Below are 27,554 nucleotides of genomic sequence, written 5' to 3'. Positions count from 1 at the left end.
CATCTTTTCATTAAGATCACCCCACTGAGGCTAGGCACCCATGTTGTAGGCTCTGCAACACCTAAACGGAGATATCTCAGAGGTGTATTAGGATCGGGGCCTTATCTATGTATAACAGGTAGACAGTTTCTCTGCAGTTTTCATAGATTTCATAGACATCAGGGCTGGAAGGGACCTCAGTAGATCTTCGAGTCCAGCCCCCTGCCCCAGGGGCAGGAAGTCAGCTAGGGTCAAAGCAAGATAGGCAACCAAATGTTTCTTAAAAGAGTCAAGAGTAGATGTTTGCACCACCTCTGAGGGGAGTCTATTCCAGGCCTTGGGGGCTCGGACGGTAAAGGAGTTGTTTCTTATGTCCAGCCTAAAATGGTCTTGTAGGAGTTTGTGACCGTTTGACCCTGTCATCCCTTGGGGCACTCTTGTGAACAGGCATTTCCCCAAATCCCGATGCAGACCCCTGATGTACTTATAGGCAGCCATCGGGCCCCCCTGAGCTGTACTCTTCCAGGCTGAAGAGTCCCATGGCTCTCTGCCTCTCTTCATAAGGCCTACTCTCCTGACCTCTGATCACGCGCGTGGCTCTCCTGTGCACCCTCTCAAGCTTCTCGACATCCTTCCTGAATTGTGGAGCCGAGAATTGGATGCAGCCACATCCTTTTTGAATTGTGGACGATTGAATTGTTTTAGCTCTCTCCTTTCAGGCTGCATCATCCCTTAGTTACAAAACCATGAGTGATGCCTCAGACTTGCATGACTGGGGATCCTAGCCTGTGACAGATGTTCAGGTCCATAACCTGGGGCCCTTAGGGCTAAGAGCTGGCCGCGAGCGCCAAGGGCTCTGTGGCTTCAGCAGTGGACACCTGTTTGAGACTGGGGGCTCTGAGGCACCTAGTGGAAAATGTCAGCTATCACTTGTTGGGTTGGTTCTTTTTGACTGCAGAAAAATATCAGGAACGTATTGTGGTAGCCATGGTGGTCTGAGACCAAAAGCAATGCCAACATCTAGAACTTGATACCTTTGTATTAAAACCTTTTACCTTTAATAAAACGACACCTTTTATTAGACCAACTGAGAAACTAAAAAAAATGTATGTATCTTTTCCTGCAAGCTTTTCATCAGGATCAGGGAAAGTTCAAGATGGTAAAAAGTCTCCATAGGTAGGAAATAAACTTGGTTTTGCACAGAGAAAAAACACCAGAGAATTCCTCTGCGCGCAAGAACTCGGCAAGCCGCCGCGGGGCAGGCGGCTTTTACTGGGGGGAGGGGTCCTGGCTGAAAGCCGCGGTGTATGTGGCGAAGCCGGTCCGCGCCCACCCCAAGGGTTGCGGGGCGGGGCGGGGCGGGCGGGCTGCGGTCGGAGCCCCGCCCGGCGCGGGAAGCAGGAGCAGGGCGGGACGGCGGAGGTGCCCCCGAGCTGCGGCGGGGAGGCCGCGGACCCGCCCCTCCCCCTCCCCCTCCGGCGCCGGGTGTGCCACATCGGCAGCGCCATGGAGCCGCGCAGCCGCCCGCCAGGGCCGCCGGCGCCGCGAGCCCGAGGCCGCCGCGCAACCGCGCAGCGCCGCAGCCCCCGGCGGCCGGGCATGGCGCGGCGCTGAGCGCGATGTGGAGCGCGGGCGCCGCCGCGCTGCAGCTGCTGTCCCGGGCCGCGAGGCAGGCGGCGGCGGCGGCGGCGCAGGGCGCGCGGCAGGACCCGGGCCGCTGGCTGCCGCGGCCCGGCGGCGGCGGGGGGGAGACGGCGGCGACGCTGGGGCTGGGGCCGGGGCCAGGGCCGGAGCCGCAGGCGCTGCCGCCCGGCGAGCTGCTGCTGTGCGCGCTGCCCGAGGCGGGCGGCGACGGGCCCGGGGCCAGGACGTGGCGCTGCTCGTGCTGCCTGCTGGGCACCTGCTGGTGCAAGAGCTGCGTGAGCGCCTGCGTGCTGGCGGCGCTGGGCTTCGCCTCGCTGGCCCTGCTGCGCCAGTCGCTGCGGGACCTGCTGCTGTGGGCTGAGAGCCTGGACGGCCTGGCCGGCGCGCTGCTCTTCACCCTGGGCTTCATCCTTGTCTCCTTCCCGTGCGGCTGGGGCTACATCCTGCTCAACGTGGCGGCCGGCTACCTGTACGGCTTCGTGCTGGGCATGGGCCTTATGGTGCTGGGCGTGCTGGTGGGCACCTGCGTGGCCCACGTGGCCTGCAAGTGGCTGCTGGCCCGCTGGGTGCAGGCGCGCATCCAGGGCAGCGAGCGGCTCGGCGCCGTCATCCGCGTGGTGGAGGGAGGCAGCGGGCTCAAGGTGGTGGCCCTGGCCAGGCTCACGCCCATCCCTTTCGGGCTGCAGAACGCCGTCTTCTCGGTGAGTGCCCCGCGCCGGGCCCGTGGGGGGCAGAGCCCGCAGGGGGGTCGCGGTCGCGCTGCCCGCTTCCTGGGCTCCTGGGGAAGTGCGTCATGGGGGCCAGAGTCAGCCCACTTCCCTGGCGCCTGGGGAGACCCACCCCGAGGGCCGGTGTCGTGTCGCCCATTTCCTGGCACCCGGGGAGACCCGCTACGGGAGCCAAAGATGTGTCACCCACTTCCCTGGAGCCTGGGGAGACCAGCCATGGGAGCCACAGCTGTCTCCCACTTTCCTGTTGTGCGGGGAAGCCCATCACTATCTTTGTTTAATTGATTTCTGCATCAAACAGCCAGCACAGACCCAGCTCCTCCCGATGCTCTGGCCTTGCAGTCTTGCCTCTGTCCTGTTGAAACAGTTTCTCTCACTTGTTGCTTTGGGAAGACAAGCCCCGTTTGAAACTGAAGCAAGTGCCCACTGAGGGGCTGTGTGCACAGATGTGATGGCAGGAGCAGAGCCAAACCCTGCAGTGAGGCTCAGGCAGGTAGATTGCGGACCCTGCAGCACCCTGTTGACTTTGGTAGACCCTGTGCAGAACTGACTGCCAGGTCTGGGCTTTGCTGACTTCACAGGTAGGGCAAGGGAACTGGACACCCAGGACTGCTGTGATATGCATCTAAGTCAGTGTATGAAAGTTAATTATTCTTCCCTCTCCTCCTCTCCCCCACCAGTTTTCCAGTTGCAGTAATCATGTAGTGGTGTTTTAAGCAATGATAGTGGGGTTAGTTTTGGACAGATATTGATGGCTAGGTGGAGAGTATGCTAACAAATACTCCCCCAGTGAAAGTTCGTCTTCCAGAAAAAAGGTTTGGTGTTTTACTTCTCCTATCCCCTGCTCTTTCAGGCAAAGTCTAAAACTGTGTGGGGATTTAAGGCTCTGGGGACACTTTGTGAAGTGGGAGTTTTGGGAATTATTTTGCATCTTAGACATTAAGAAGATGCTCATACTTTTGAATAGATGTGCTGTTTAAAAGAATCTCAAGATGCTTTCTGTACAGAAGAACCTCTGCAGAGGGGTGGAAAGGTTTTACAGCAACTCTTTAAAAAAAAAAAAAAAGTATTCAGAGTAAATGAGTCTTAAACACTTCAGGTCTGGAGACAGTTGTGTTAAAACAGATTCAGAAGGAGGATTGACATTTCCTTTGGCATTTAGAGGGGCATTTAATCCAAATAATGAGTGGTTTTGTTTTTTTTTAATTTTTGTGTTTTAAACCTGTGTATGGTGCTCTGTTGAATCACACACAGTGATTAGTTGTGGTAATCTATGCGATTACCAGGATAGAAAGAGATAAGAGGAAAAACAGATTTTTTTTTCTGTTGATTGAATTCAGTCTGTTGTACATAACAGATTAGTTGTCTTCCATTTGTATTTTTATTATTATTGACAACTGTCCCTACAAAACATAGGTATATGAACATTTTAAATCTCTGCAAATTGGCAAGAAAGGAAATCCGGAACTTCTGTCATAGTTGGAATTGCTCTAGTGTAGATTCCCTTCTGGAAATGGGCTAGCTTTCAAGTTGGTTTCTCTTTGTACTTTTAGAAGTATAGGAAAGCGGGCACAGTTCAGAAGGAATGGTTTCCTAAAATTAATAATCTTGCATATAATAATCATAATTAATTAAAAAAAAACAAAACCTAAGAAGTTTCTTTTTAATGAGTGTTTGCTTGCTCTTTCATAGAACACTTCAAGTTATTAGACTATTAGACTCAATTCTGTACTCATTCTTTCTCCTGAGGTCATTCTATCTATAGTATCCAATTTTGGTCATGCATTTAACTCAGTTGAATCTGCAGGTCAGAAATTTTTCTTACGGTTCAAAATGGTTTTAGTTTGTTTATGAAAGGGAATTTAGAACTGTGGTTCTCAACCTTGTTAGCCTCGAGGCACCCTTTGGAAAATGCCATCTCATAGCTTTCACTCATTTTTTTGACTATGGAAAAATAATAGAGTGATTCTTTTGTTGCAGGTTGCTCAGGAAAACCACAGCCAGTCAGAATAGTTTTGATGATGTGGATTCCTGTTTGGAATCTCTGGGTTTATCTTGTGCATCATATGTAGGTGTTAGCAGACATAATGGGCATTTGTACACATTTGTGTCGCAGCACTGGGCACTTTTAAAAGTGCCTGGCACTACGTCATGTGCCTTGCATGATGAAATGTGTGTCAGCGCTGAGAATATGGAGGTGGTGCACTTTTGAACTAAAGCACATTTGATGTGTTTTAGTTCAAAAGCGCACCACCACCATTTTCTTAGCGCTGACGCACATTTCGCCATTTATACAAAGGCATGCAACGCAGTGCCAGGCGCGTCGGTTCGCATGCAGAGCAGACTTGATTAATCAAGTCTGGTCTGACGTGCCAGGTCTCGGGCGCATTGGAGCAGACAATTGTATGTGTATAAATACCCAATGGTGCTAATGCTGTCCAGCATCCTATGGCACCCTCAAAATTATCTCTCAACACCCTGGTTGAGAATCAGTGGTCTAGAAATTAGTTAGTTTGCTCTGTTGAATCGCATGGAAGTGTACAAGTTAAACCCATTTTCTTTTCTCCTAAAGCCCTGATCCTTCAAACATTTTAAGCAAACATTTCTACTGTGATTAGACTCATTAAAATTATTATTAAAGGTGTAGTTGAATGCTATTTTTGTGGTCTAACAAAGGCATACGCAATTTGATACACCGTAACTTCAAGAAGTCCTAGTACCAACCCAGAATACTTATGGAACTATTGTACATAAGGAAATAAAGGTATGCCTGGTGCTTTTTAGCCTGAAAATGCAGACCGTGTCCCAAAAGAGCCTGTAACAATTAAAAGAAACAGCAGTATTCCTTCTTTTTAGGTACATTTTGCTACTTGCATGTTATGAACATAATTATGGTTAGCTGAACCATTTCAAAATTATTTTTATTATAATGTTTGGGAGCTAGTTTTCTTGTATGTACAAGGTAACGAATAGAGTCTGGGAAACACCAGCTGTTCATTTACACATCATATGGAGAGTCCATAGCAAGCAGAAGTGACTCCTACGTGAGACCCTTTTAAAAGGGACAGGTCGGAATTGGAAGAAAACATGGCTTGACAGCTGCTCATCATTCTGCTATGCCAACTTGAGACAAAATGCAGGACATTGCGTTTTAAAGTAATGTCCTAAATTGGCCTTCTGTGTTGCTAACTTGTCCTGAGTCTTAGTGACAATAACCTGTGATGATACTGAAAGAAATTAGTTTAGAAACAACAAATAAGCATCAGTTGATCACGTGTGTCGAGTTATCTGTATAGTCGTACATCTCTACTTTGGACTTTGATGAAATAAATGCAGTTGTCTTTATTTGATTATACTTGTGGGCAAGACATGCTGACAAACACAATACAGGGAGAGGTTTTCATCAATAAAATTAAATACAAGCTACAACAGCATGGTTGAAAAAGTTAAAATGTAACACAAGTCAGAAACTTTATAGCTCTTTTTCTGATTAAATGCAATTCTGTTGCTCTGTGTGTATACTCTCTCTCTCTCACACACACACACGCATGCACGTGCCTGCGCGAGACTGCATACAAAAAGCTACAGAGTAAAGCCTGTATTTTACTTTGGGGCAATCCTGTAATTTCTGTGAGAACTGACTTTGAACTTGACATCCTTAGTTGGAAGATTTCAAGTATCCTATGTCAGCTTATGTTTTTAGTGTGTGCTGAAAGCTTCCTGCTTATGGGATGGCTTGCAAAAGCCATATTCATATAAAGAGACTAAGTGAGAAACAGTCGATTGAATAGAAGCATGAGTGTTCATAAGAAACTCTTATATATCCTTGCCCCTTTTCGGTTTCTATGTACATGACTAATAGGGCTTCACTGATAGAGATTTCGGGGGCTGATACTGATAGCCGATATTTAAGGAGGCAAATCGGCCGATACTGATCTGATATATGATGCAGCTGCCATCGGGTGGTAAGTCTGGTGTGGTAGAAGGGGAGGAGGGAGGGAGGGAGGGAAGGGGTGTAGAGGGATAGATCAATGCCCCCTGCGGTGAGGGAGGGGGCAGAGGCAGGCACTGCCCAGCTGGGGCATGGCTTATAGAATGGTAGCAGCTGCTACCGCAGGAGGGCAGGGGCAGGGGACGTGTGCCCCCAGCATGGGCCATGGTGCCTCCCAAATCTGAGGGGGCAGCAGATCACTGAGAGGGGGAGGGGCAGGGGAGCTCCAGCAGCGAAGCCGTAGGTGCAGTTCTTGTTTTGCAGCTGGTGCTTTCAGGGGGTGCATGTGCACCCCTTACACCTCACCAAAGGCCCCCAGATCTGCGCAGTGTGGAGTAGGCTGCAGCTGTGGGGTGAAGCTGGAGCTGGTGCTCCACGTGCTGGATATGCGCGGACAAGCAGAGCCCTGGGAGGTGCAGGGCACAGCACTTACCTTAGCCCCGGCTGCAGCAGCACTGGGAGCTGGCAGTGCCAGGGCATGGCGCAATCCAGCAGCTACAGGGAACTAGCATTGCCTGCTCCTGGAGCAGTGCAGCAGGAGCTGGGGTTAGTGGAGACAGGCAGAGACCTGGGGGGTTGGCGGCAGAGTGCAGCCCAGTGGCTGCAAGCAGCTGGCGGGGGCTGCTGGGGCTGGGGTGAGTGCCGCGCCCTGCACTGTCCGGGGCTCTGCTTGCTCGTACTCACCCCAGCCTGTGCTGGAGCAGCCCCAGGAGCCGCTGACACAAGAACCTATCCCTATCTCTTACATTATAAAGTGGGTTCACTTTATGTGGATTTGATTTATGTGGTGTTCTCCAGGAATGCATGTGCTGGATAAATCAAGGGAAACCTGTATATAAAAATCTACCAAACTGGTAAAATAGAAGTTGATATAAAAGAATAAGAAATTAACTCTGAATGAAAAGCCCAACACTTCTTTTCATATCCCTCTGCCTCTTGGAGCGTGGTAGGGTGCTGGGATTCCTATCATTGTGCTATTCCTGGAGCTTACCTATCATGTATGTTATCAGATACCTACTACACAGATTGTCTGAAGATCCTATCTCCTCTCCTTTGACATGGCTTCTGTCAGGTTTCTCACCAGTAGCCACCAGAACAACAATGATTCTAACCCAGAGTCTTGTTAAAGTCACTGTGTTACTGCTTGGAGAACGCTAAGCAGTAAGAAAAGCCCTGGATTTGTTTGGTTTAAGCCTGAGAGGACTGTACTGGCTCCCATTTGAAAGGCCAGTTGCTTCTCTAAAGGGCTGGTACAGAAGAAAACAAAAATCTTTGTAGTGACCTCGACACATTCCTGTTCTTGGGGGGTGAGCTGGGTCCAGCATGAACCAGTGGAACCTTCTTGCAGCTGTGCATGTACTCTTGCGCTCCCCTTGCAGCCCTCCACAATCAGAAGGAGGAGCTGTAAAAGAAGTGTGGCATGATGACCATCTTGGTTCTTTCTAGCCATGGAGGCAGGTGCACAGGGGCCTTAGGATCCTTCAACCATTTCTAGTGTTGCTATTTTCTTAGCCTAGGCATTAGCATGTTTATGTATGTGTGGTAGGAGAGTGGGGAGAAATGGAAGGCAGAAGGATCTTTTATTTGACCAAAGATCTCAGTGCCATACTACAGGTACTTGGTTCTGCTGTCAGAACCAGGGACAATGAAAGAAGGGTTCAAGAGTTGAGTCTCTTGTGCAACAGCTTCCTGCTTCAGAGGCCAATGTGTTAGGGGAGAATTTAGGGATTGAACCTTCTAAAGTCAAACACATGAATCCATGAAGCTGATCCCCAAAACAGCAAAAAGCCTAGTTAAATCTTGGCATCGATGAAACCATCTAAAGGTGTCAGTCATATTTAATATGCAAATAATAAATCAGGCTAGGTCTCCTCCATCAGTGCTACACATCTACCTAACTTTTTGCCACCGTATGTTACTTAAGTTCTAAATCACAGGCTGAGAGCATCTTCTGCTTCTGATATAATATCTTGAGCTGTAGCATCCCAAAGGAATCAGTGATGCAACTTGTGGTTACCTGCATTTGCACATCTTCCAGAAATAAAACCCCTGATAGAAAACTTGTTGTTTGAGGGTTGAGTACTATTTGGTTTCAGAACAGACCAGGCTCTAGACAAATTGAAAGACTTGTGTCCTTTGCAAGGTTTCTTAAGAATTGCTGATGCCCTAAGAAAAGATTTTGACTGCCAGTGTTTACCAGAGAAAACCAAACATAGCCTTTACTTCCTATTTCTTTCCAAGCTAGGAACACCAGCTACAGCCTTCATCGGCATAGACCCAACCCCACAAATCATGACCTAAAGGAACACTGGCTGCATCATTTTTCTGTTTACTAGTTTCTTGGCCTGGAGTTTAATGAGATGCAGGACTCTCAGGCCAGTTCTGAACTTACTGGCTCTTCCTTTGGGAATGGTCTCTGAGTTCCTCATGTCCCCTACTGTTTCTGGATCAGGAAATAAAAGTGGATATTTGCAACTAAACTGATTTATTTTCTGTTCACCGACAGAGAAATACCCAGAGGTATTAAATTAATCTTTGCAATGTGTTTCCCAGTTCCACTAGATTTAATGACAATGCCCTATTTAGCAAATCCCATACCTGCTTTTTTTATTTTATAGATCATAATAACACTTGATACATCCCTTTGGCAATAAAGAAGGTCTCTGCTGTGCATACTTCTGCTGTGGCCTAGATTCCTACGAAATCACAAAAGAGGAAAAAAATTAGTCATCTGTCAGAAATGTAGCTCTAGGCTGATCATTAATATACTTTTCAGTAAAATTGTTAGTCAGACTTCCACACAGAAAATATATTTCTCATGTTGCTGGTACATACTTCAATCTACAGGAAGAAAAACTTGCAGCATGAAGTTTAGAACCAACTTATCAAATTAGTTTACAAGTCTTCCACTGAATGATGTCATCTTCCAGTTGGGATGCAGATGACATCTTTTAGGAGAAAAACTAAAGAAAATCATAGTCTTAATCTCTTCTCAATCTCCGACAGCTCCTCCCTGCCCCGTCCTCTCTCTACCCTCTCCCCTCGCCTCCAACCCCCCCCTCCCCAACCAAAACCCCTCCATTAATATTTTGTGTTAAGATACGTGAATCTGGCATGCTTTTTGACTTTCAAAAATATGTTTTTATATTAAATTATTTAATCCTATTATGCTTAAAATGATTATACTGCCTTTAGTGGTGCACTCCCATAGTAATAATCGCTTATTTTAGGTATGGGTAACAAAATGCCTAAACCTGCTGCTGATTTTTGGGGGGGCCTTTGTCTTTTATTTTGTTAAAGACTCTGCCATGTTCAAGTATTTCCTTGCAGAAGTTCAACACTGGGAACTGTACTTAACTAGTTCTAGAAGGTGTTTTCTTGTTCTAGTTGGAAATTTGGAGAAATTATTTAGGAACAGCTGACAGCTTGCTTTTAAACTTCCATTTTAAAGACTGTATAGGAAACTCAAAGGCTTTTTGTTAGTTCAGTCTAGCTTAGTTGTGTGTTCAATCTGCTAGATCCATCAATTGCTAGATCCATTTCAACCAATAACAGCATTTTCATAATATACTGTACTAGACAATGACACTTTGACCCAACAAGTATTTGTTAAAAATGTTTGTTAATGGGCCCTAAGATGTTTTTGTTTTGTCTTTTTAATTTTTTTTAGTAACCCTTATATTGAACATTATGTAATATATTGTGATTGATGACATCTAGGAGGACTTACATTTTTAGTTCACTTCCTTTCTTGCCACCTTTTACTGTTCAGCAAATCCCGGGCTGGGCCCCCCGGCCTGAGAAGCCAGTGTTCCCCGATGGCAGGCCCACTGCGCATGCACGTAGTTTAAAAGGGCCCGCCAAACGGGGGGGGGGAAAAAAAAAAACACACTCAGGTAGGCTCTGGAGTGGTGAGAGATGCGCGGGTGAAGCCCGCTGCGCCCCCGCTCCCCCGAAGGCCCCCAGACACCCCCTCAGCAGCCGCCGAGCCCCCTGCCGACCCCCAGCACAGCCGGAGGTGAGCGGGCTCGTGGTGGAAAGGGGTTAACTCCTCGCTTGCTCGGAGGAGGCCGCTGCCTGGTGCCGGGCCGGGTCAAGCCCCTGCCCAGGCCCCTACTTGGCCCAGCCCCCCAGGGAGCCCCGCGACCAGGCTGCGTAAACAGGCGCTCGAGTTAGCACAGAGTTTCATGGATTTCATAGACATTAGGGCTGGAAGGGAGTTCGCACAGGGGAGGGCGTGGGAGGAGACGAGACCCTGCCTGCGACCCCTCCCCAGCCATAGCCAGCCCCAGCCATAGCCAGCCTACCAGAGGCATGACATGGATGGGCATGCGCTGCACCCCTCGGGTCCCCTTGGGCTCTGCGGCCCCTCCACTGGGCACCTCAGAGACGGCCACCCAGACGGAGCCCATGGTTCCGGGCTCCACACAGTCGGAGCCCCTGGCTCTTGGCTGCGGGGGCTGCCTGTCCCTTTTTCAGGCTCTGGGGCCCGGGAGCATGGCCACCTCCCCTAGCGGGGTCTGCTCCCTACTGGGGTCTCTGGCGCGCCAGCTGGAGGAGCTCCAGGCCACAGTCCAGAGACTGCGTGCCATCAGGGACTGCGAGCAGGAGATCAACTCCTACTGCCAGGCCCTTCTCCCCCGGGAGCCGCAGGGGAGAGCTCCGTCTCCCTCCGCGACTAAGGAGGACTCTGGGACCTCCCGCTCTGCCCAGTCAGGGGCATGGACCAAGGTGGTCAAGGGCCTCGAGGCCCGCCGCACCAAGGCCCCTGCCCCGCCGGAGCTTAGCAACAGGTTCGCACTTCTTGCAGCCCCAGCAGAGCCCACGCAGTTGCCAGCTCCCGCAGGCAACCCAGGCTCCACCGCAGCTACTGGCCCCGCTCTCCCCAGGACAAAGCGTAAGGTGTTTGTTGTGGGAGACTCCATCCTGCGGGGCACTGAGGGGGCAATCTGCCGCCCTGACCCCTTAGCCCGGGAAGTCTGCTGCTGCTTCCCAGGGGCCCGCATCCGAGACATTGCGGAGAGGATCCCGCAGCTCCTCCGGCCTACAGACCACTACCCCATGCTCCTGATTCATGTGGGCACCAATGACAGGGCTCGGAGCACCCCCAGCCAGGTCATGAGGTGCTACAGGGAGTTGGGAGTGGGGCTTAGGGGTCTGGGAGCTCAGGTGGTGTTTTCGTCGATCCTCCCAGTCTCGGGCTATGGGCTGAGGAGGATCCACGCGGTGAACCAAAAACTGCGGTGCTGGTGTCATCGGGAAGGCTTTGGCTTCCATGACCACAGCCCGCTCTTTGGCGAGAGAGGCAGCGAGCTGCTGGGAAGAGATGGCCTCCACCTCTCTTCCCTGGGGAGGAGGCTCTTCTCAGCCAGGCTGGCTGACCTGCTCCACCGGGCTTTAAACGAAGCCCGCTGGGGGATGGGGGGACTACTGCCACTGCTGGCCCGCTGAGCAACCCTTGCAAAGCCAGCGGACCAAGGCACTTAAGGGGGCACTTAAGGGAGCCCACCCCTGCCCCAGCCCTGGCACAATCTGTGGGCAAGGCAAGAGCCCCCAAGGGGACACTTGCCTGCCTGTACACTAATGCCAGGAACCTGGGCAACAAGCAGGACGAGCTCATCCTCCTGCTCAGTGCAAAGAAATATGATGTCACTGGGATAACGGAGACCTGGTGGGACTCCACCCATGACTGGACCATGGGTATAGAGGGCTATACCCTATACAGGAGGGATCGTGTTGACAAAAGGGGCGGGGGTGTAGCTCTCTATGTGAAGGAAAGCTACATGTCCCTGCAAGCTGATGTTGGCGACTGGCATGGACAGCTAGAGACCCTCTGGGTAAAAAATTCGTGGGCAATTCGGCACAGGGGACACAACGGTGGGAGTCTACTACAGACCTCCCACTCAAAGTCCCGAGCTTGACCAGGAGTTCGCCCGGAAACTGACTGAGGCCGCTTGCTCCAGGACCTTGGTTGTCATGGGTGACTTCAATTACCCGGACATCTCGTGGGAAGATCACTCAGCTAAACCTGAGCAGGCGCAAAGCTTTCTCTGGTGCGTGGATGACCTCTACCTGACTCAAGAAGTCTATGGGCCAACGAGAGGCAAAGCGCTGCTTGACCTGGTACTGGCTATGGGGGACGACCTAATTGGCGACCTAGTGATTTATGGGAAGTATGTGACAGCAACCATGAGCTGATCACCTTCACCATCCGCCATAAAGCTGGCAAGTCAGTCAGCAACACAGAAGTCCTTGACGTCAGAAAAGCCGACTTTGACAAGCTCAAGAGGCTAGTCGGTCAGGCCCTCAGGGACCATGACCCCAGGGAGATGGGAGTTCAAGAAGAGTGGTTGCTTCTCAGGGAAGTGATCCTCATTGCACGAGCTAAATCTATTCCAACACGGAGGAAAGGCAGCAAGAAGGCACAGCAGCCCCCTGGCTCTCCAGAGACCTAGCGGACCTACTGTGGCTAAAAAGGAAAGCCTACAAAGGATGGAGGACGGGATTCACCTCCAAGGAGGATTACTCCGCGCTGGTCCGGTCCTGCAGGGAGCAAACTAGGAAAGCCAAGACTGCAACTGAACTCCAGCTAGCTTCAGGCATCAAGGACAACAAAAAGTCCTTTTTCAGATATGTGGGGAGCCAGAGGAAAAGCAAGGGCAATGTTGGACCCCTGCTAAACCAGATGGGGCAACTGACAACTGATGCCCAGGAAAAAGCCAACCTATTAAATAGGTACTTTGCGTCAGTCTTTCATCAGTCACATGGGATGCCCATGCCTGCTATGGGACAGGGAAATCTGGGTGAGGGGGATCCCCTACCCTCCGTCAATGCTGACCTCATGAAGGAACACCTTGAGAAGCTGGATACCTTCAAGTCAGCTGGCCCTGACAACCTGCACCCCAGGGTACTCAAGGAGCTGGCGAGCGTCATAGCCCAGCCCCTGGCACGGGTCTTTGAAAACTCCTGGCGCTCTGGTGTAGTGCCCGAAGACTGGAAGAAGGCCAATGTGGTGCCGATCTTCAAGAAAGGGAGGAGAGTGGATCCAGCTAACTACAGGCCCATTAGCCTGACTTCTATCCTGGGGAAGATCTTAGAAAAGTGTATTAAGGAGGCCATCCTTGAGGGACTGGCCCAGGCTAACATTCTAAGGGACAGCCAGCACGGGTTTGTTGCGGGTAGGTCTTGTTTGACCAATCTCATTTCCTTCTATGACCAGGTGACCTATCACCTGGACAAGGGAGAAGAGATTGATGTCATATATCTTGACTTCAAAAAAGCTTTTGATCTGGTATCCCATGATCACCTCTTGGCCAAACTGGCCGGTTGTGGCCTTGGCTCCACCACTATCCGCTGGCTGGGAAATTGGCTTCGTGGTCGGACCCAGAGGGTTGTGATTGATGGCAGTCACTCATCATGGTGCCCTGTGACCAGTGGGGTCCCTCAAGGCTCTGTCCTGGGACCCATACTGTTCAACATCTTCATTAACGATGTGGACATTGGAGTCAGGAGTGGACTGGCCAAGTTCGCTGATGACACCAAACTTTGGGGCAAAGCATCCACGCGAGAAGATAGGCGGGTGATCCAGGCTGACCTGGACAAGCTCAGCAAATGGGCGGATGAGAACCTCATGGTGTTTAACACCGATAAATGCAAGGTTCTCCACCTTGGGAGGAAAAACCTGCAGCACCCTTATAGGCTCGGCAGTGCTACGTTGGGTAGCACTACAGAAGAAAGAGACTTGGGGGTCATCATTGACCACAAGATGAACATGAGCCTGCAATGCGATGCTGCGGCTAGTAAAGCGACCAAAATGCTGGCGTGCATCCATAGATGCTTCTCGAGCAAATCCCGGGACGTCATTCTCCCCTTGTACTCGGCCTTGGTGAGGCCGCAGCTGGAGTACTGCGTCCAGTTTTGGGCTCCACAATTCAAAAAGGATGTGGAGAAGCTTGAGAGAGTGCAGAGGAGAGCCATGTGTGTGATCAGAGGTCAGGAAAACAGATCTTACGATGACAGGCTGAGAGCCATGGGGCTCTTTAGCCTGGAAAAGCGCAGGCTCTGGGGTGATCTGATGGCCACCTATAAGTTTATCAGGGGTGACCACCAGGATCTGGGGGAACGTTTGTTCACCAGAGCGCCCCAAGGGATGACGAGGTCGAACGGTCACAAACTCCTGCAAGAGCGTTTCAGGCTGGACATAAGGAAGAATTTCTTTACTGTCCAAGCCCCCAAGGTCTGGAACAGTCTGCCAGCGGAGGTGGTTCAAGCACCTACATTGAACACCTTCAAGAGTAAATTGGATGCTTATCTTGCTGGGATCCTATGACCCCAGCTGACTTCCTGCCCTTCGGGCAGGGGGCTGGACTCGATGATCTCCCGAGGTCCCTTCCAGCCCTGATGTCTATGAAATCTATGAAAGAAATACTAGGTCATGTGGACTTCAGTATCCTTGTGCACTAACCTGATTTGAATTTAATTAGTCTGTTTTCCTAAGTTGGAGTTCTCAGACTAGATCAGTTGAATTTTGCAGTCTGTGAGCTTGAAACATTTGGTTAGTAGGAACCAGGAAGAAGAAACATTTTCTCAGCGTGAAATGAGTGGTATCATTCTCAGGGACTTAATTTGACATGAGTTGGAAATCTTATTTTAGTTCTAAAAGGACTCATTTTCATATCAATATTGATACCAGTTGGCATCATGGGGTGCTGACAGATGTGGAGAAAAAACCCCAGTACTTTACTTTCAGCTTGGCATGTCCTCACACTGAGTGCAGCACATGTGCAGAAGAGGAATTGCATCAGTTTGATATGGCTCCCCAACGTCTGTATAGCTTGTGTGCTTCAGCAAGGCCTTTTGGCACTTTTATCTAATAGCTGATTCAATTTGAGGAGTGAGGTCAAACTGACACAATTTCTCTTCCGGTAAAATGCTGTGGGTTTGGGAGAGGATGGGGGGGGGGGGGTCAACCCCCCCCCCATCTGTTAGCACCCATTATTGACAGCTTCTGCAGAGAGGTAGCAGCTGAAGGGGCTTAGCATCTTAAACTGTTTTCTCAGCCTTTAAAAGTGGTTTTCTTTCAATCAGGGTTGAATTGCAGAAGCTAGGAGCAATGCAAAAGTATCTCCTGTTGCTAGTGCTGAGTTGCTTTGTGTGGGTGAGGAGGATGGAATGAAGATTTGGTGTCTGGATGCATGTCTCTGTCCCTAAATGAAAATATTGGGTACCTGTTGTAGATCAGTTTGCTTTTATTTGTAACCCTTTCTCTCTCTTCCCTCCTCACTCCCTCCCTTTGTTGTTGTCATGCGTAAATGCATTTTATTCCCCTTTGAACTCTTAGCTTTTACATTCCTCTGCTGTATTTCTCAACACCCCCAAATCCTGCTTGACTTAGTTTAGCTAATGTTGTGTACCTTGTCCTGTTGCAAATAGTGTGCACACTGTTTAGAGCTTTTCAAAACAACAAATCAATTCAGGAAAGAGGATGAAATAATATTTGTGTGGGGGTTTTTTTCCTGTTTCTTATCAACATTAAAAAAATATTTAGCTGCTTCCTTGCCCAATTAAAACTGTAATACAAAAAAAGTATTTCACAGGGGATTTACAATGATTCTTATCTTTTCCTTTACAGAAATATGGTGGCTACGCTTAATGCATTTTAACTAAATTTGTTTCATTGTGATTTTGAACATGGTATACTTGTTAGTAAAGGTTTATGTTTTCTCAGTTCATTGTTGAAATGAGAAAACAAAGGCTGGTGCATACCAAAACTCACTTCATGCCTTGTTGCCTTTTTCATCTGATACTGTAGTTTCTTTCTGAGAACAAGATTCTGATAAATTGTAGTGCCATTTCTGCTGACCTCTAAGAAAGGGAGAAGGGGAAGAGAAGTAATTGCATCCTTAGTTAATTTGATTTCCACTTAAGCGTACAGCTCAGCACAAGATGAAATATGATAAAACAAGGAATAACTAGTTGATCTGCAAACCAGTCGGAATTTTAAAAGTTTGTCATACTGGATGTCTTTTATACCCAAAATAGTATAATGTAACTAATTGTAAGCTTTTGCTTATATAGCTGAGGGGGTGGTTAACCATACTAATTACACATAAAAATTATGCTGAAATGGTGCATTGCTTTTTACACCTCATTTTATTCAGATTACAGATCTGTCATTGCCCAACTATCTGATGGCTTCTTCAGTTGGACTGCTTCCTACTCAACTCCTAAATTCCTACTTGGGTACTACCTTACGTACCATGGAGGATGTGATTGCGGAACAAAGTGTTAGTGGTTATTTTATATTTAGTTTACAGGTAAGTGGTTTTTTTTTTTTTTAACTATTTGGTGTATTATTTTCATAATCTTTCATCTTAAAGCCAGTTTTTATAGAACTTCCTGAAGCTAGGATGAAAACACTTACCTCTGTAAACTTTCTGTATTCTGTCGTCTGCTTGTAGGTATGCTCTTCTTTACTCTCCAGTCAAATAAGTTACCTCTAAGAGAATTTCAACAGGATGATTTTGTGTGCACGTGTATGTGTTTGTATGGGGGGGAGGAGGAAGGAGAGGCAAGTATTGTTCTTCCCTCTTTACTGAACCAACATTTTTTGTAATGCTGTGCAGTGCTATGCAATTGAAGATTCTTTCCCATGTTATGCCCCTTTTGTGTCTCTGATTTCGGAGGCAAGAAATAGGGAAAAGAGGCCAAAAGCATTGGACCTTCCACTTAGGATTTATCGCAGTACGGACATAGACCTAGAAAAGCTGGCTTATCCTTCATCAGCTCCTGCAATCTACAGTGTAATGGATGTGTTGGGAGGTGAGAGAGGAGTCTGATAGGGATGCTGTTGGCCTGTAGCTAGGCTGTGCTTATGTAATGACCCAGTAAGGACATAGTCAGTGCTCCTTGGAGCATCCTGGAGGTTGAGAACGCCTGTCTGTCTGCAGCATTCTCGCTCAGTGGCTGTGGCTATACGAAACCTTTTTACTGTGCTGTAGACTAACTTTTGGGCTGGACTCGATCTCTTGAGGTCCCTTCCAGCCCTAATGTCTAATGTCTATAAAGCATCACTGTTTACACGTGCGCACCATTTACTGTGCAGTAAATTAGTCTGCTTCGCAGTTAGCTACTACCTGTATATGCAGGTAGTAAACTTAAGTGCACAGTATATACTGTGCAGTAACTTAAAATGTAGCTGGTGACAGGGAGCAGAATTGCTACCAGTCAGCCCCAACACCAGGGGGCCACAAGGGATAGGGAACTTGCCTGGTCCTGTCCAGCTCCCTGCTCTCCCTGGGAGCTGGGAACCAAGCAGGGTTGGACGTGCGGCTTGTTGTGGGGGGTGGCTCCTGTCGCTGTGTGTGGCTTGTCTGGTGCTAGTCTGGTGGCTCCTGGCGCTGCTCCCACTGTTTGTCTGGGAAGGCATGGGGGAGGAGGGGTTGTTGTGTGCCCCTGCATCTGCACAGGGTGGGCTGGGCTCTTCCTGTCCCAGGCAGGTCTGGCGGGGCACACGCCCCCCATGCCCTCCTGGATGAGCAGCAGGAGCAGTGGCGAGAGCTGACAGATGAGCCATGCACAGTGGTGGGAGCTGCTGCCTCCCCGATGAGCCATGTCTGTCCTGCACCCGCCCTGGCCCCGGCCTCGGTTGGCAGCTGCAGCCTACCCTACAATGTGCAGATCCAGAGGGACACCCCCATCCCGGATGAACTGCTTGCGGTTCTGTCCTATGCCCCTTCCCGCCCCAGCTGGTCAACGCCTGTCCCAGCTCCGTTCCCTCCCTCACTGCAGGAGCCTTGATCTGCCATCCCCCACCCGAGCCTTTCCCTCCCCTTCCACCACACCAGACTTACCAGCTGGATGCAACTTTTCAAGCTGAAGAGCTGCATGTCGGAAGTCAGATCATTATCAGCCAATAAGCCTCCTTAAATATTGGCTATTGATATTGTCCCCAAAATCTCTTTTGGTGCACCCCTAATAGCATGTGTGGACATGCCTAGTAGAGATTACATTACAGTATTCTGAGCGGATAACATGCCCCCAATTTGTTTAGTTCTTTGGAATGGTAGTTGCTATAGAAACACACAACTTGATTGGTGACCAGTTGAAATGCTGCATTTTTACCGGTAATTCTGAGTTCATAAAAAGTATAAATTACTTCAACAAATGTTTATGTAATTACTTTTTTGACCATAAATCTTGAAGGTGAGCAGTGCTGAATGAGAGTATGGTGAATTGATATTTCCATGCCAGTGACAGAGTATGTATTAAAACTTCATTTGACAGGATTAGCTGATTCTTTTAGATAGAAAAGCACTTGCAACAGTTTGCTTGCAAATATGAAGTTGCACTATAATAGCTTGTCCTGCTCAGTTTTTATCATAATACTGATATAAAAAGACAAGCTACACATTTGTTTAAACAAAGCATAATGTTTTGTGTGTGTTGCATATCGAGTTTATAATGTAGGAGGTTTGGTGATTTGAACTTGTTTGTGAATATTCACAGTATTGTATTTTGAAATACAGGTTAAATCTAGAAAAATGGGAGAGCAAAAAGGTTATTTGAATAGTTTTCCTTTTACTAATGAAACTCCATTAGTGGACTAGGGCTGTGTGGGTTTTTTCCCTTTTTTTTTTCCATTAAAATTGGTAAGGGCTAAATCAGCTAGCTTCTTCATGTATATGAAGGCAGCTTCCATAGTGCAGCTGGGATGGTGCATCTGCACAGTGGGGAGGCTGCAAGTAGGAAGGGGTACAGAAGGAGCCATGTGCCCCAGGGGAACAGCATGGAGGAGGTGACGAGGGAGAAGCGGGGGATGTGTTAACTGGAGGAGACAGTCTGTTTGTTTTTCAACGCTCCCCACTTTCCCAAGCATGTGCTCCGTACTTTGCCTGGCTGTTTGGGCTTAATGAGTAATCCAGAATCTTTTAAACGCTAACGCATTAAAAAACAGCACCCCGAAACTCCCCATGCCTTTCTGTAAACGTTTCTGAAATAATAAATATGATTTGCTTTTAGCTGTGACTTTGGTGAATAGACTAGCTTACAGATGGAAGTGTTTGTGGGAACAGCCAAATTGAAATGAATTTTAGAATATGCTATCCATAAATATTTAATCATATAAAATGTGATTATTGAAAAGCTTTTCCAGGTAGGAAATAGAGTGCATTTGATCAAAACTAACCAATATAACTTGAATTTTCAGCATTGCTTATGAGAAGTTTGGGAGTATTCAGACTGCACTAAACATCTGTAGACATAATTTGGTGAAAAATCTTGAATAATACATTTGGGAAAATCTTATCCTGACTTTATATACAGTGGCTAAATTTTTCCATTTTATTGTTTATCTTGTTAAACTATGTTATGAAATTATAATTTTAACAGTTTATTTTACCAGACGATAATCTGGCTGGGAAGGATCAAAAATAAATATATCAGTGATTGTTAAATCACACACTGAGATGTTTTGGGCATTGGTCCTGCAACTTGTTGTATGCACAAGGATCCCTGCTCACATGCCCGCCTACTACAGATTGCAGGATCAGGGCCTTTTCTTGTAACTTGTCAAGATAAATGGTGTTTTGGGATTTGCAAACTCCCTTTGACTGTTTTATTGTTCCCTTAAAGCAGGGGTGGGCAAAATGTGGACTAGGTGCGGCCCGCCAGGCCATTCTGTCTGGCCTGTGGGGTCCCTGAAAAATTGAGAAAATTAATATTTATCTGCTCCTGGCTGCCTGTCATGTGGCCCTCAATGGCTTGCCAAAATTCAGTAAGTGTCCCTCTGCCAAAAAATCTTAAAGCATAATAGAGTTATACCTGGGTAGTTTATTGGGCAATGTGCTGGAATCAGTAAAGGATGTAGGTGCCTAAGGGTTGGGTGCTGCAGTGCCCAACTCTTAGATACTTGACACCCAAAGTGGGATCTGAGACCTTGCATTAAGTGCTAGGTGCTATTTACAGGGGTTTATGAAAGGTTGGCAGGGCTTATCAGGGCTGCTTAGTACCACAGAACAGTGGTGGGGACAGTTGCAGCTGGACCCATGTCCTGGTGAGCAAGGAGGGTGGGGGGTGGAGGTCTGATTTTTTTTGAATGATACAAAACACAAAATCAAACAAAAATCTATAGGTATTTATAATTTACTTTATTATAGTGATTGAGGCGCTGGCAGGCTTCCAAATTGCTTTAAAATTGTAAATATAATGTTCAGCTAAGATTGATGTATGCATTTTATTTTAATAATGGAAAAATGAGGATTTGGTGGGGTTTGATCAGAATTTGCGATTTTTAAATTTATTTATTTATTTATTTTAAACAGAGGAAACTAGGATCTGTGGTGATCACAGAATGAAAGTGACTATCCAGCTATAAAAAAGCCAACCAACTATAAAGTTAGTGCTTGAAAATTTGTAAGAACTCTATAGCTGTTTTCTGTCCAGCTTTAAGCAGGGGCCTAACTCCATGTTCTGGTGGTAGGCATGTATATGCATCCTTTGAAAGAACTGAGAATAGTTCACTCTTCTTAGAAAACATTTGTGGAGCAGAACGAGGGGCTTTAATTAGAGCTACTCTGATTTAAAGTGCCTGGAGTGTCTCCTGTATCAGCATCCCCATGCTGAAAAATGGTGGCAAGGGCGCTTTAATTAAAGGTTGTCGAACAAGCTTTAGTTAAAGCACCCCTACTGCCATTTTGCAGCACAGGGATACTGATACATGAGACAGTGGAGTCTGCTAGAACACGGTAGTTACCACACTCCAGCAGACTCGATTAATCGAGCCTGCTCTGACGTGCTGTAATTACAGCGCATCAGAGCAACTTTGCTGCTGGTGTATAGGCACCCCAAGTGTAGAGGCAGCAGCTAAGGCACTGGGCAGAAAGAAATGTAAGAAGCATAGGGCCAAGAAGATAGTGTGCAACAGGCCTAGCAGGTAAGGCATTTGTGTGGAAGATGGAAACCCTGAGTTACAGTCCTTATTCCCAAGACTGTTTCTGCTTTTATTCAGTGATTGTTTGATGTAAAATTAATAGGCAGCCTTGGGAGCAGCGCTTGAAAGAGCCTTGAGAGTGACTGGCCACTGAAACACAAAAAGTTTGTGCTGTGTTCTTTCTAATTTGAGTTTATTTGGCTTCAGCTTCCAGCCTGGCAAGGGATATAGAAAAGGAATAAAAAAGGGCTGCTACAATTCTACCTTTCTCTGTTCCATTAAAGAGACCTGTAGTACCTGGTATCTCTTTATGAAGTTACATTTGTACTATCATTAAGTCACCTTTAAATCTTTCTTTTGGATAAGGAACTCAGTCTGTGTAACTTGAGTTTCTTGCTTTTTTCAGTCATGATGAGTTATGGCAATAAGAAAAAAACATTGCCTATGAGTTAAGATTAAACCACATCCTGCTTTCTGCTACAAGGCACTGCAAAGCTAGAAGAGCTGTCCTTCAGTTGAGACTTAAGTGAAAATGTTATCATTTGTTAGAGTATATTCTGTGTTTTGTGTGTCCTTTCCAAATTCCGGCATTAGAAGTATATTTTGTCTGTGTGGAAATTGTTTTCTAGCTCTGTTGGGAAGTTCTTGATATGGGCGCAGACAGAAGTAACAGTTTTCTCTCAAGCTGGCCACAGAAAGCATTCTATAGCTGTGACTAAACACAAGTGCATGGTTGCAGACCACTTCTAAAATGACCAATCAGGTGAAAATCTGAATCCTCATTGCATGAGCACATTTCAGAACAGAGCATCTTCTGTAACCTGTGTCTGTGCTGCCTGCTAGTGTCAAGGTGTTTTCAGAATGGAAGGGGAGAAAGGGAGTGGAGGGAGTTTGGTCTAGATTTTTTTGAGGCCCTGGTTGGGGGAGGGGGTATTGGAGTCCCCCGAGGTGGCTCAAATTCACCCACCCCAGCCTCCAGCGCTGGCTGAGGAACCCCTAGAACAAGCTTTGTTTGCTCCCTTTTCTCTCCCCCATCCCACTTTGAAAACAGCACGGCCTTGCAGAGAGGAGGTTGAGTTAGATTCCACTTCCCCCCCCCCCCAACCAGCAGTGAACTTCTGTTTGTTCCAGGGGATCCTTGTAACTCAGAGCGCTTCCTGCAGAGCGTCCTCAGTTACAGCGGGCAGCTGCACTTCTCTCTGCACCCTACAGCAATTCATTAAACACTGGCTGTTCTAGGATTCAGTGTTTGCCACATGCTTACCTAGCTTTTGTTCTGTTTCAGTAGGCAGTTTTTCCTCTGTTATGAATACCATAGCAGGAGATCCTTAACTTAGACCAAATCTGACCCCAAATTTAGGCTGTATTCAATTTTTTAAATAGAGAGGACCAATAGGAAATTTCTCTGCTTTTTTCCCATTTTAAATCTTGGTTGAAACAGTTTCCACACCTTTTAACGTTCTGTGTATTCCCCAGGACCAAAATATTGCCACGTATGCTACTTCTGTGCACACTTCTGTTATCCTAAGCAATGAAATTGAAAAAGCAAACTGTAAAAAAAACCCATTCAATTTTAATAATAGTGGTCCTGCTGCCTATCTGTAGGGGCATGCTGCATTTTAAACAGATTGGTTTTAAGTAATTAATTCTTCCAGAGTGCCTCTTTTAGGAGGCAAAACAACCCTTATTTTAAGCTGTATTTTTGAGTTCTTTACTGCCGCCTCAGTTTTTTAAGTGTAGATTTTACTTACGAATGAATTGTTTTAAACAGGAAAAAAATGGAATATTTTTCCATATTTTTGCACTGAAGTATTCTAATGTCATTTGTTGTTAACTTAAAGAAACAGCTTGGCTGTTGTTTTATGGACGGCTGTGTTGTTTTTTTATGGCTAGAACCATAGCTGCTGCAGTAGTGGGTTCCTTATGAGATCACATAATAAATAAAGCAGACATATTTTAGGAAGCAAAATTCATTCAGCTTTAATTGTATTGATGTAATTTTTGGATTATGGGAGTATAAAACATCTCTCAAGCCATTCCAAATAACTTTGTTAAATTGAGAACATAATTGCCCTTTAAAAATAACAGTATTAAAGTGAACATAAAAAAAACCCCACCCCTCCAAAATGTGTTGAAGTCCAGGAGCTGATAGAACAATTTCTAAAGTCAACTCTAACTTAATTCAGAACTCCGAACTCCATCTACCAACATGAGATACCAATTTTATTTGCATTCTTGGAGTAACCGTAGGCCTTGTGAACATTCAGACAGCTGGACTGCTATAAAAGCATTGCGCTCCCTATGAATTATTGATTTAAATACATTTTATTTATAAATATAGATAAATAATATAGATTAAACTCATCTGGGGTCCTGGGCCATATCAAGATTGGGGTGCTCCTTATGACCCAGATCCAACAAGGAACACGGTACGGCTGGTGTGGCCATGGTGGCAGCAAGAGGCCTGGGAGTGAGGGTGTGTAGGAGCGCAGTGACGGTCCGGGGCACTGGCGGCAAACTTAGCTCACTGCTGACAACTGTGGCCTCCAGAGTCAAAGAGTCCCAAATTCTGCAGCAGCCCTGACCCCACAACTTCTTGTAACCCAGCAGTAACTTGGCAGCCTGGATAGAGAAGCTCCGCAGGCCAGATGTGGCCCATGGGCTGTGTGTTTGATATCCTTGATGTAAATGATACACTCTTTGAGATCCTCACAATCACTTTGAAATCCTTTGGCATTGCTTTCCAAGGGATGAAGATCATCTTGGAACTGCAGATGGCAGTAGCACATCTGAAGTTGTACACGTTCTTCATAGTGTTAGTGCCTTTGCTCTTACCCATGGACTTCCTAAACAGTCTGTTCTCTTGCGGGAGCTTCGGCAGTGTGGGCAGTTTTTAGTGGCTTGATGTTTCTGGAGATTTTTCTGCAGTGGATGGACATAGAAGACAAATGCTTGTCTTCTTTTGCCCTTATCTTCAGTCGAGCATCCTTCTCTAATAGTTTGTGCATCAAACTTCCTCAGCAGAATGTTACTGACTTTTTAAAAATGTTATTCCTACCGTAGAGTTGTATGCTTCATACCTCTTTCCAAATCATGTCATTTCTGTGGGAAATTTTGTTTTGTTTCTTTGCCAAAGATTATATTGGATAGAAGAAAGTGTCTGGAGTAGTGGTTCTCAGCCTACATGTGGCTGGCCCAATCAGCACACTGCTGCAGGCCCTCGGACATGGATACACAGGAAGTAAGTTGTGTGGGTGCAGCCCACATGATGCATTGAAAGCTGCAAGTGTGGCCCACTATGGCAAATGAGTTGAGAACCACTGGTGTTAGACTTACAGTATTGTTAATCCTTAGTTCCACCTGGTTATTTGATTGGTTGCAGCTTAGTAGTAAATTTGGTAGTAAATGCCTTAACCTCCAAACATTGATCCAATGATAACTGTGTTTACTGATTAAGAGACGAAATAATTCTTTCCCTAAAGTAGCTTATAATCTTGCTTGTTTAATATACTGTTCAACTGAAAAAAACATTTTGTCTTTGTTCACAGATTGTTATAAGCATAGGCCTCATGTTTTATGTTGTTCACCGAGCTCAAGTGGAATTGAATGCAGCAATTGTAGCCTGTGAAATGGAGATGAAGACCTCTCTCGTTAAAGACAGTCATCCAAACATCAGTGGTTCCACAACGTTCTGCAACAAGAGGACAGTAGCATTTTCTGGGAATGGGGTCAATATTGTGTGATTTAAAGTATTAATAAAGTAAGGTTTTGTGAACCTAAGCTATTGCCTAGAAATGTCTATGGACAAAAAGTAGATTAAAAACATTTCTAAATGGTTACAGATTGTACTGTGGCACAGCTCAACTGACCAGTTCTTAAATTGCACAAGGGGGTGATTCTGAGCAAGGAACAAGAGATTAAGTAACTTAAAATGTAAATGCAAATTTGGCTGCACCTTTTGTCATGGCCTGTAGGCTGCACTTTAGGTTTTGTTTTGTGTTTTGCTCCTATAAACTGAGACAAATAATCAGAGGTAAATATTTTTCCTGTTTTAGCACTATTTATAAGCCTGAATAATTATATACAGTAGAACTTTATTACTGATACAGATGAATGAGGAAGAAGTATGCAGTTCAGTATACAATACTCTTGAATGTGCTTTGCTTTGGAAATATTTCCAGAAATGATACAGTGTATTATTTTGCTAATTATGGGACCATTTGGCTTCCCTCCCATTTTTTTATTTTAAAAAAGAGGACCCTATATAAATTTTTGGTTGAATGTATTTTTGTAAATCATTGAAATGTTGCAGAGCCAGTCATACATATTCACACAAGCTTAAATCCTACATTGTGGGACTGAAGTGCTCTTAAATAACATGTTAAAGTTACATTGTATAATATGCAAAGTGAAAGGGAAACTGTAGAAGATGTAATAGATTGTGGTGAATAGCACTACTTGAAGGAGAATTCATGTATTGGTTTACCAACCCTTACAGATTTGCAACAAAAAGGGCTGTTCCATGGCAATCCTATTTATGAATATTTTTAAAGATTTATTTTAGGAATGGATTATGTTTTCACGTTCCATGATTCACATAATAAGGCACTCAACTAAAAGTCAAATCTCTCACTTAAACAAAAGTGTTGGGATATGAGCGGTATAGGTCTTATACTAAGGTGGCCTTCATGTTTTTTTTATAGCAGTGAAGATCCTTTCTTTTTTTCCTTTTTAAACAGCTTTAAAAATTAACCTAAATCCAGTTGATATGTTTTTTGGTTTTCCTTAAAGTTTCACATTTTAAGGTTTAAACTAGTGTGTATTTAACTACCAGGAAAAATTAAATTTGAAGAAAAAACTCAAAATAATGGAAGAGGACAACGCCATTTGTGGGACTCAGGGGAACTCTAAAAACTGTACTCGAATTATTGGACAGTAGTCCTTTTATGAGTGCTGTGGATTGGTCCTCAGTGTGTTAGATGGACTGAATAACCAGATAATGCTTGTGTGTGTACGTACATTGCTTTTGCGCTGTATGCATATTTGTGTGTGTGAGTTTCATACTATAGATATGCATATAAACACTCCTCAACTGTCTCAATCAGCTACGTGGTAACTGCCACAAAAATAGTTTATTAGTTCATTTCAAAAATATATTTGTAATTATTTTGTTCTGGACTGCAAAAAACATTTATGATCTTTTAAAAAATATTTGTGTTAGAATCTAACTGGTTATGACAGTACCTCCTTTTTGTAAGGCTGTTCTTAGGATCCATGCTTTTTTGCCTGTGCTAGCTGTAGAAATCAAGAACCTTCCAAGTAGTCAGGAAGCAAAGATTTGATAGCTTTTTAACAGTCTTATAGTGAGGATGTATCATTTATATGACTTGAAACCCTTCTCCATTTTTCAGTAGTTGCAAGTCAAATTACTGTCTTTAAATATGTAAGCATCCTTTGTTAGACCCCTCTTCTTGGGTCTTATGATCTCAGGAGCTGAACTAGCAAAATGAAATAGTGAAGTTCAGAACTTCTTTTAAAGAGACAGTCGGCATGTACGTGGAGGTGTGTGTTTGCACATCTCAGCCTCCAACAATTGTGTTCCTTTTTGGTATGACAATGGAGAGAACTGGGTTACTTTTTGGTGGAGTTTGTCATCAGATAACGGTTGATCCCTTTACTAACTAAACTTTTTTTCAGTGAATAATCCCAGTAAAAGAACTGATGTGAACTTTGCTCTGTTTTGGCTGAACCAACAAAGATGTATTTGGGGAGAGGTGGGGATGTCTTTGTTTGTTTAACTTAACTAAAACTAGTATTGATTGTTCAGACACATTTCCCAAATATGTATTTTGAAGTGCTTTTTATTTCCATAACATTTTGTAACCAGAGTAACTTCACTATGTGAACACTTTTTGTAGTATGGAATTAGTTCTTACAGTTTTTTGCATTTTGCTTGATACTTGTAATACCTGTGTACAGGTTAATGGGGAAATATGCATTAAGAAGAACTTTTTCTGTATCATGCCAATCATAATTTTATACAATAAATTCACTCAATTTCTTTAAAGAAAGTATATGTAGTAAACTTTCCAAGTGGCTACAAAGGACAGTTGGATGGTGGTTGCAAAGGAAAACAACATTTGACTGTTTTGATGCATTAAGAAAGTTACTTTTATGTACTAGAAATTCAGAGGATGGAAAACCTAGCGTATTTATGACCTGAGTGAAATTGCTGGAAGTTGAGTAGCTCACAGGAAGGGAATGCTAGTTTTAAAAAATGAAT

General features: G+C 45.8%; 1 protein-coding gene across 1 annotated transcript; it reads left to right on the top strand.

Moving 5' to 3' along the window:
- Window positions 1-1,348: 1,348 nt before the first annotated feature.
- Window positions 1,349-27,339, top strand: TMEM64 (transmembrane protein 64). Its single transcript, XM_090040292.1, has 3 exons — window positions 1,349-2,324; window positions 16,503-16,658; window positions 24,820-27,339. Exons 1-3 carry the CDS (start codon window positions 1,599-1,601, stop codon window positions 25,012-25,014), a joined length of 1,077 nt encoding a protein of 358 aa, XP_089896418.1. The 5' UTR covers window positions 1,349-1,598; the 3' UTR covers window positions 25,015-27,339.
- Window positions 27,340-27,554: the final 215 nt, after the last annotated feature.

Source organism: Crocodylus siamensis, chromosome 3, assembly GCF_052110815.1.
Source record: "Crocodylus siamensis isolate JL-2025a chromosome 3, ASM5211081v1, whole genome shotgun sequence".
Classification (NCBI taxonomy): domain Eukaryota; kingdom Metazoa; phylum Chordata; order Crocodylia; family Crocodylidae; genus Crocodylus; species Crocodylus siamensis.
The sequence above is the reverse complement of the archived record's forward strand: the minus strand, read 5'-3'. Positions and strand labels throughout refer to the sequence as shown.

Bases quoted from the DNA above. Each gene is read 5' to 3' on its own strand.
- TMEM64 (XM_090040292.1), top strand. From the start codon at position 1,599: ATGTGGAGCGCGGGCGCCGCCGCGCTGCAGCTGCTGTCCCGGGCCGCG. The intron at 2,325-16,502 runs GTGAGTGCCCCG...CATTTTATTCAG, and splicing joins TGCAGAACGCCGTCTTCTCG to ATTACAGATCTGTCATTGCC. The intron at 16,659-24,819 runs GTAAGTGGTTTT...CTTTGTTCACAG, and splicing joins ATTTTATATTTAGTTTACAG to ATTGTTATAAGCATAGGCCT.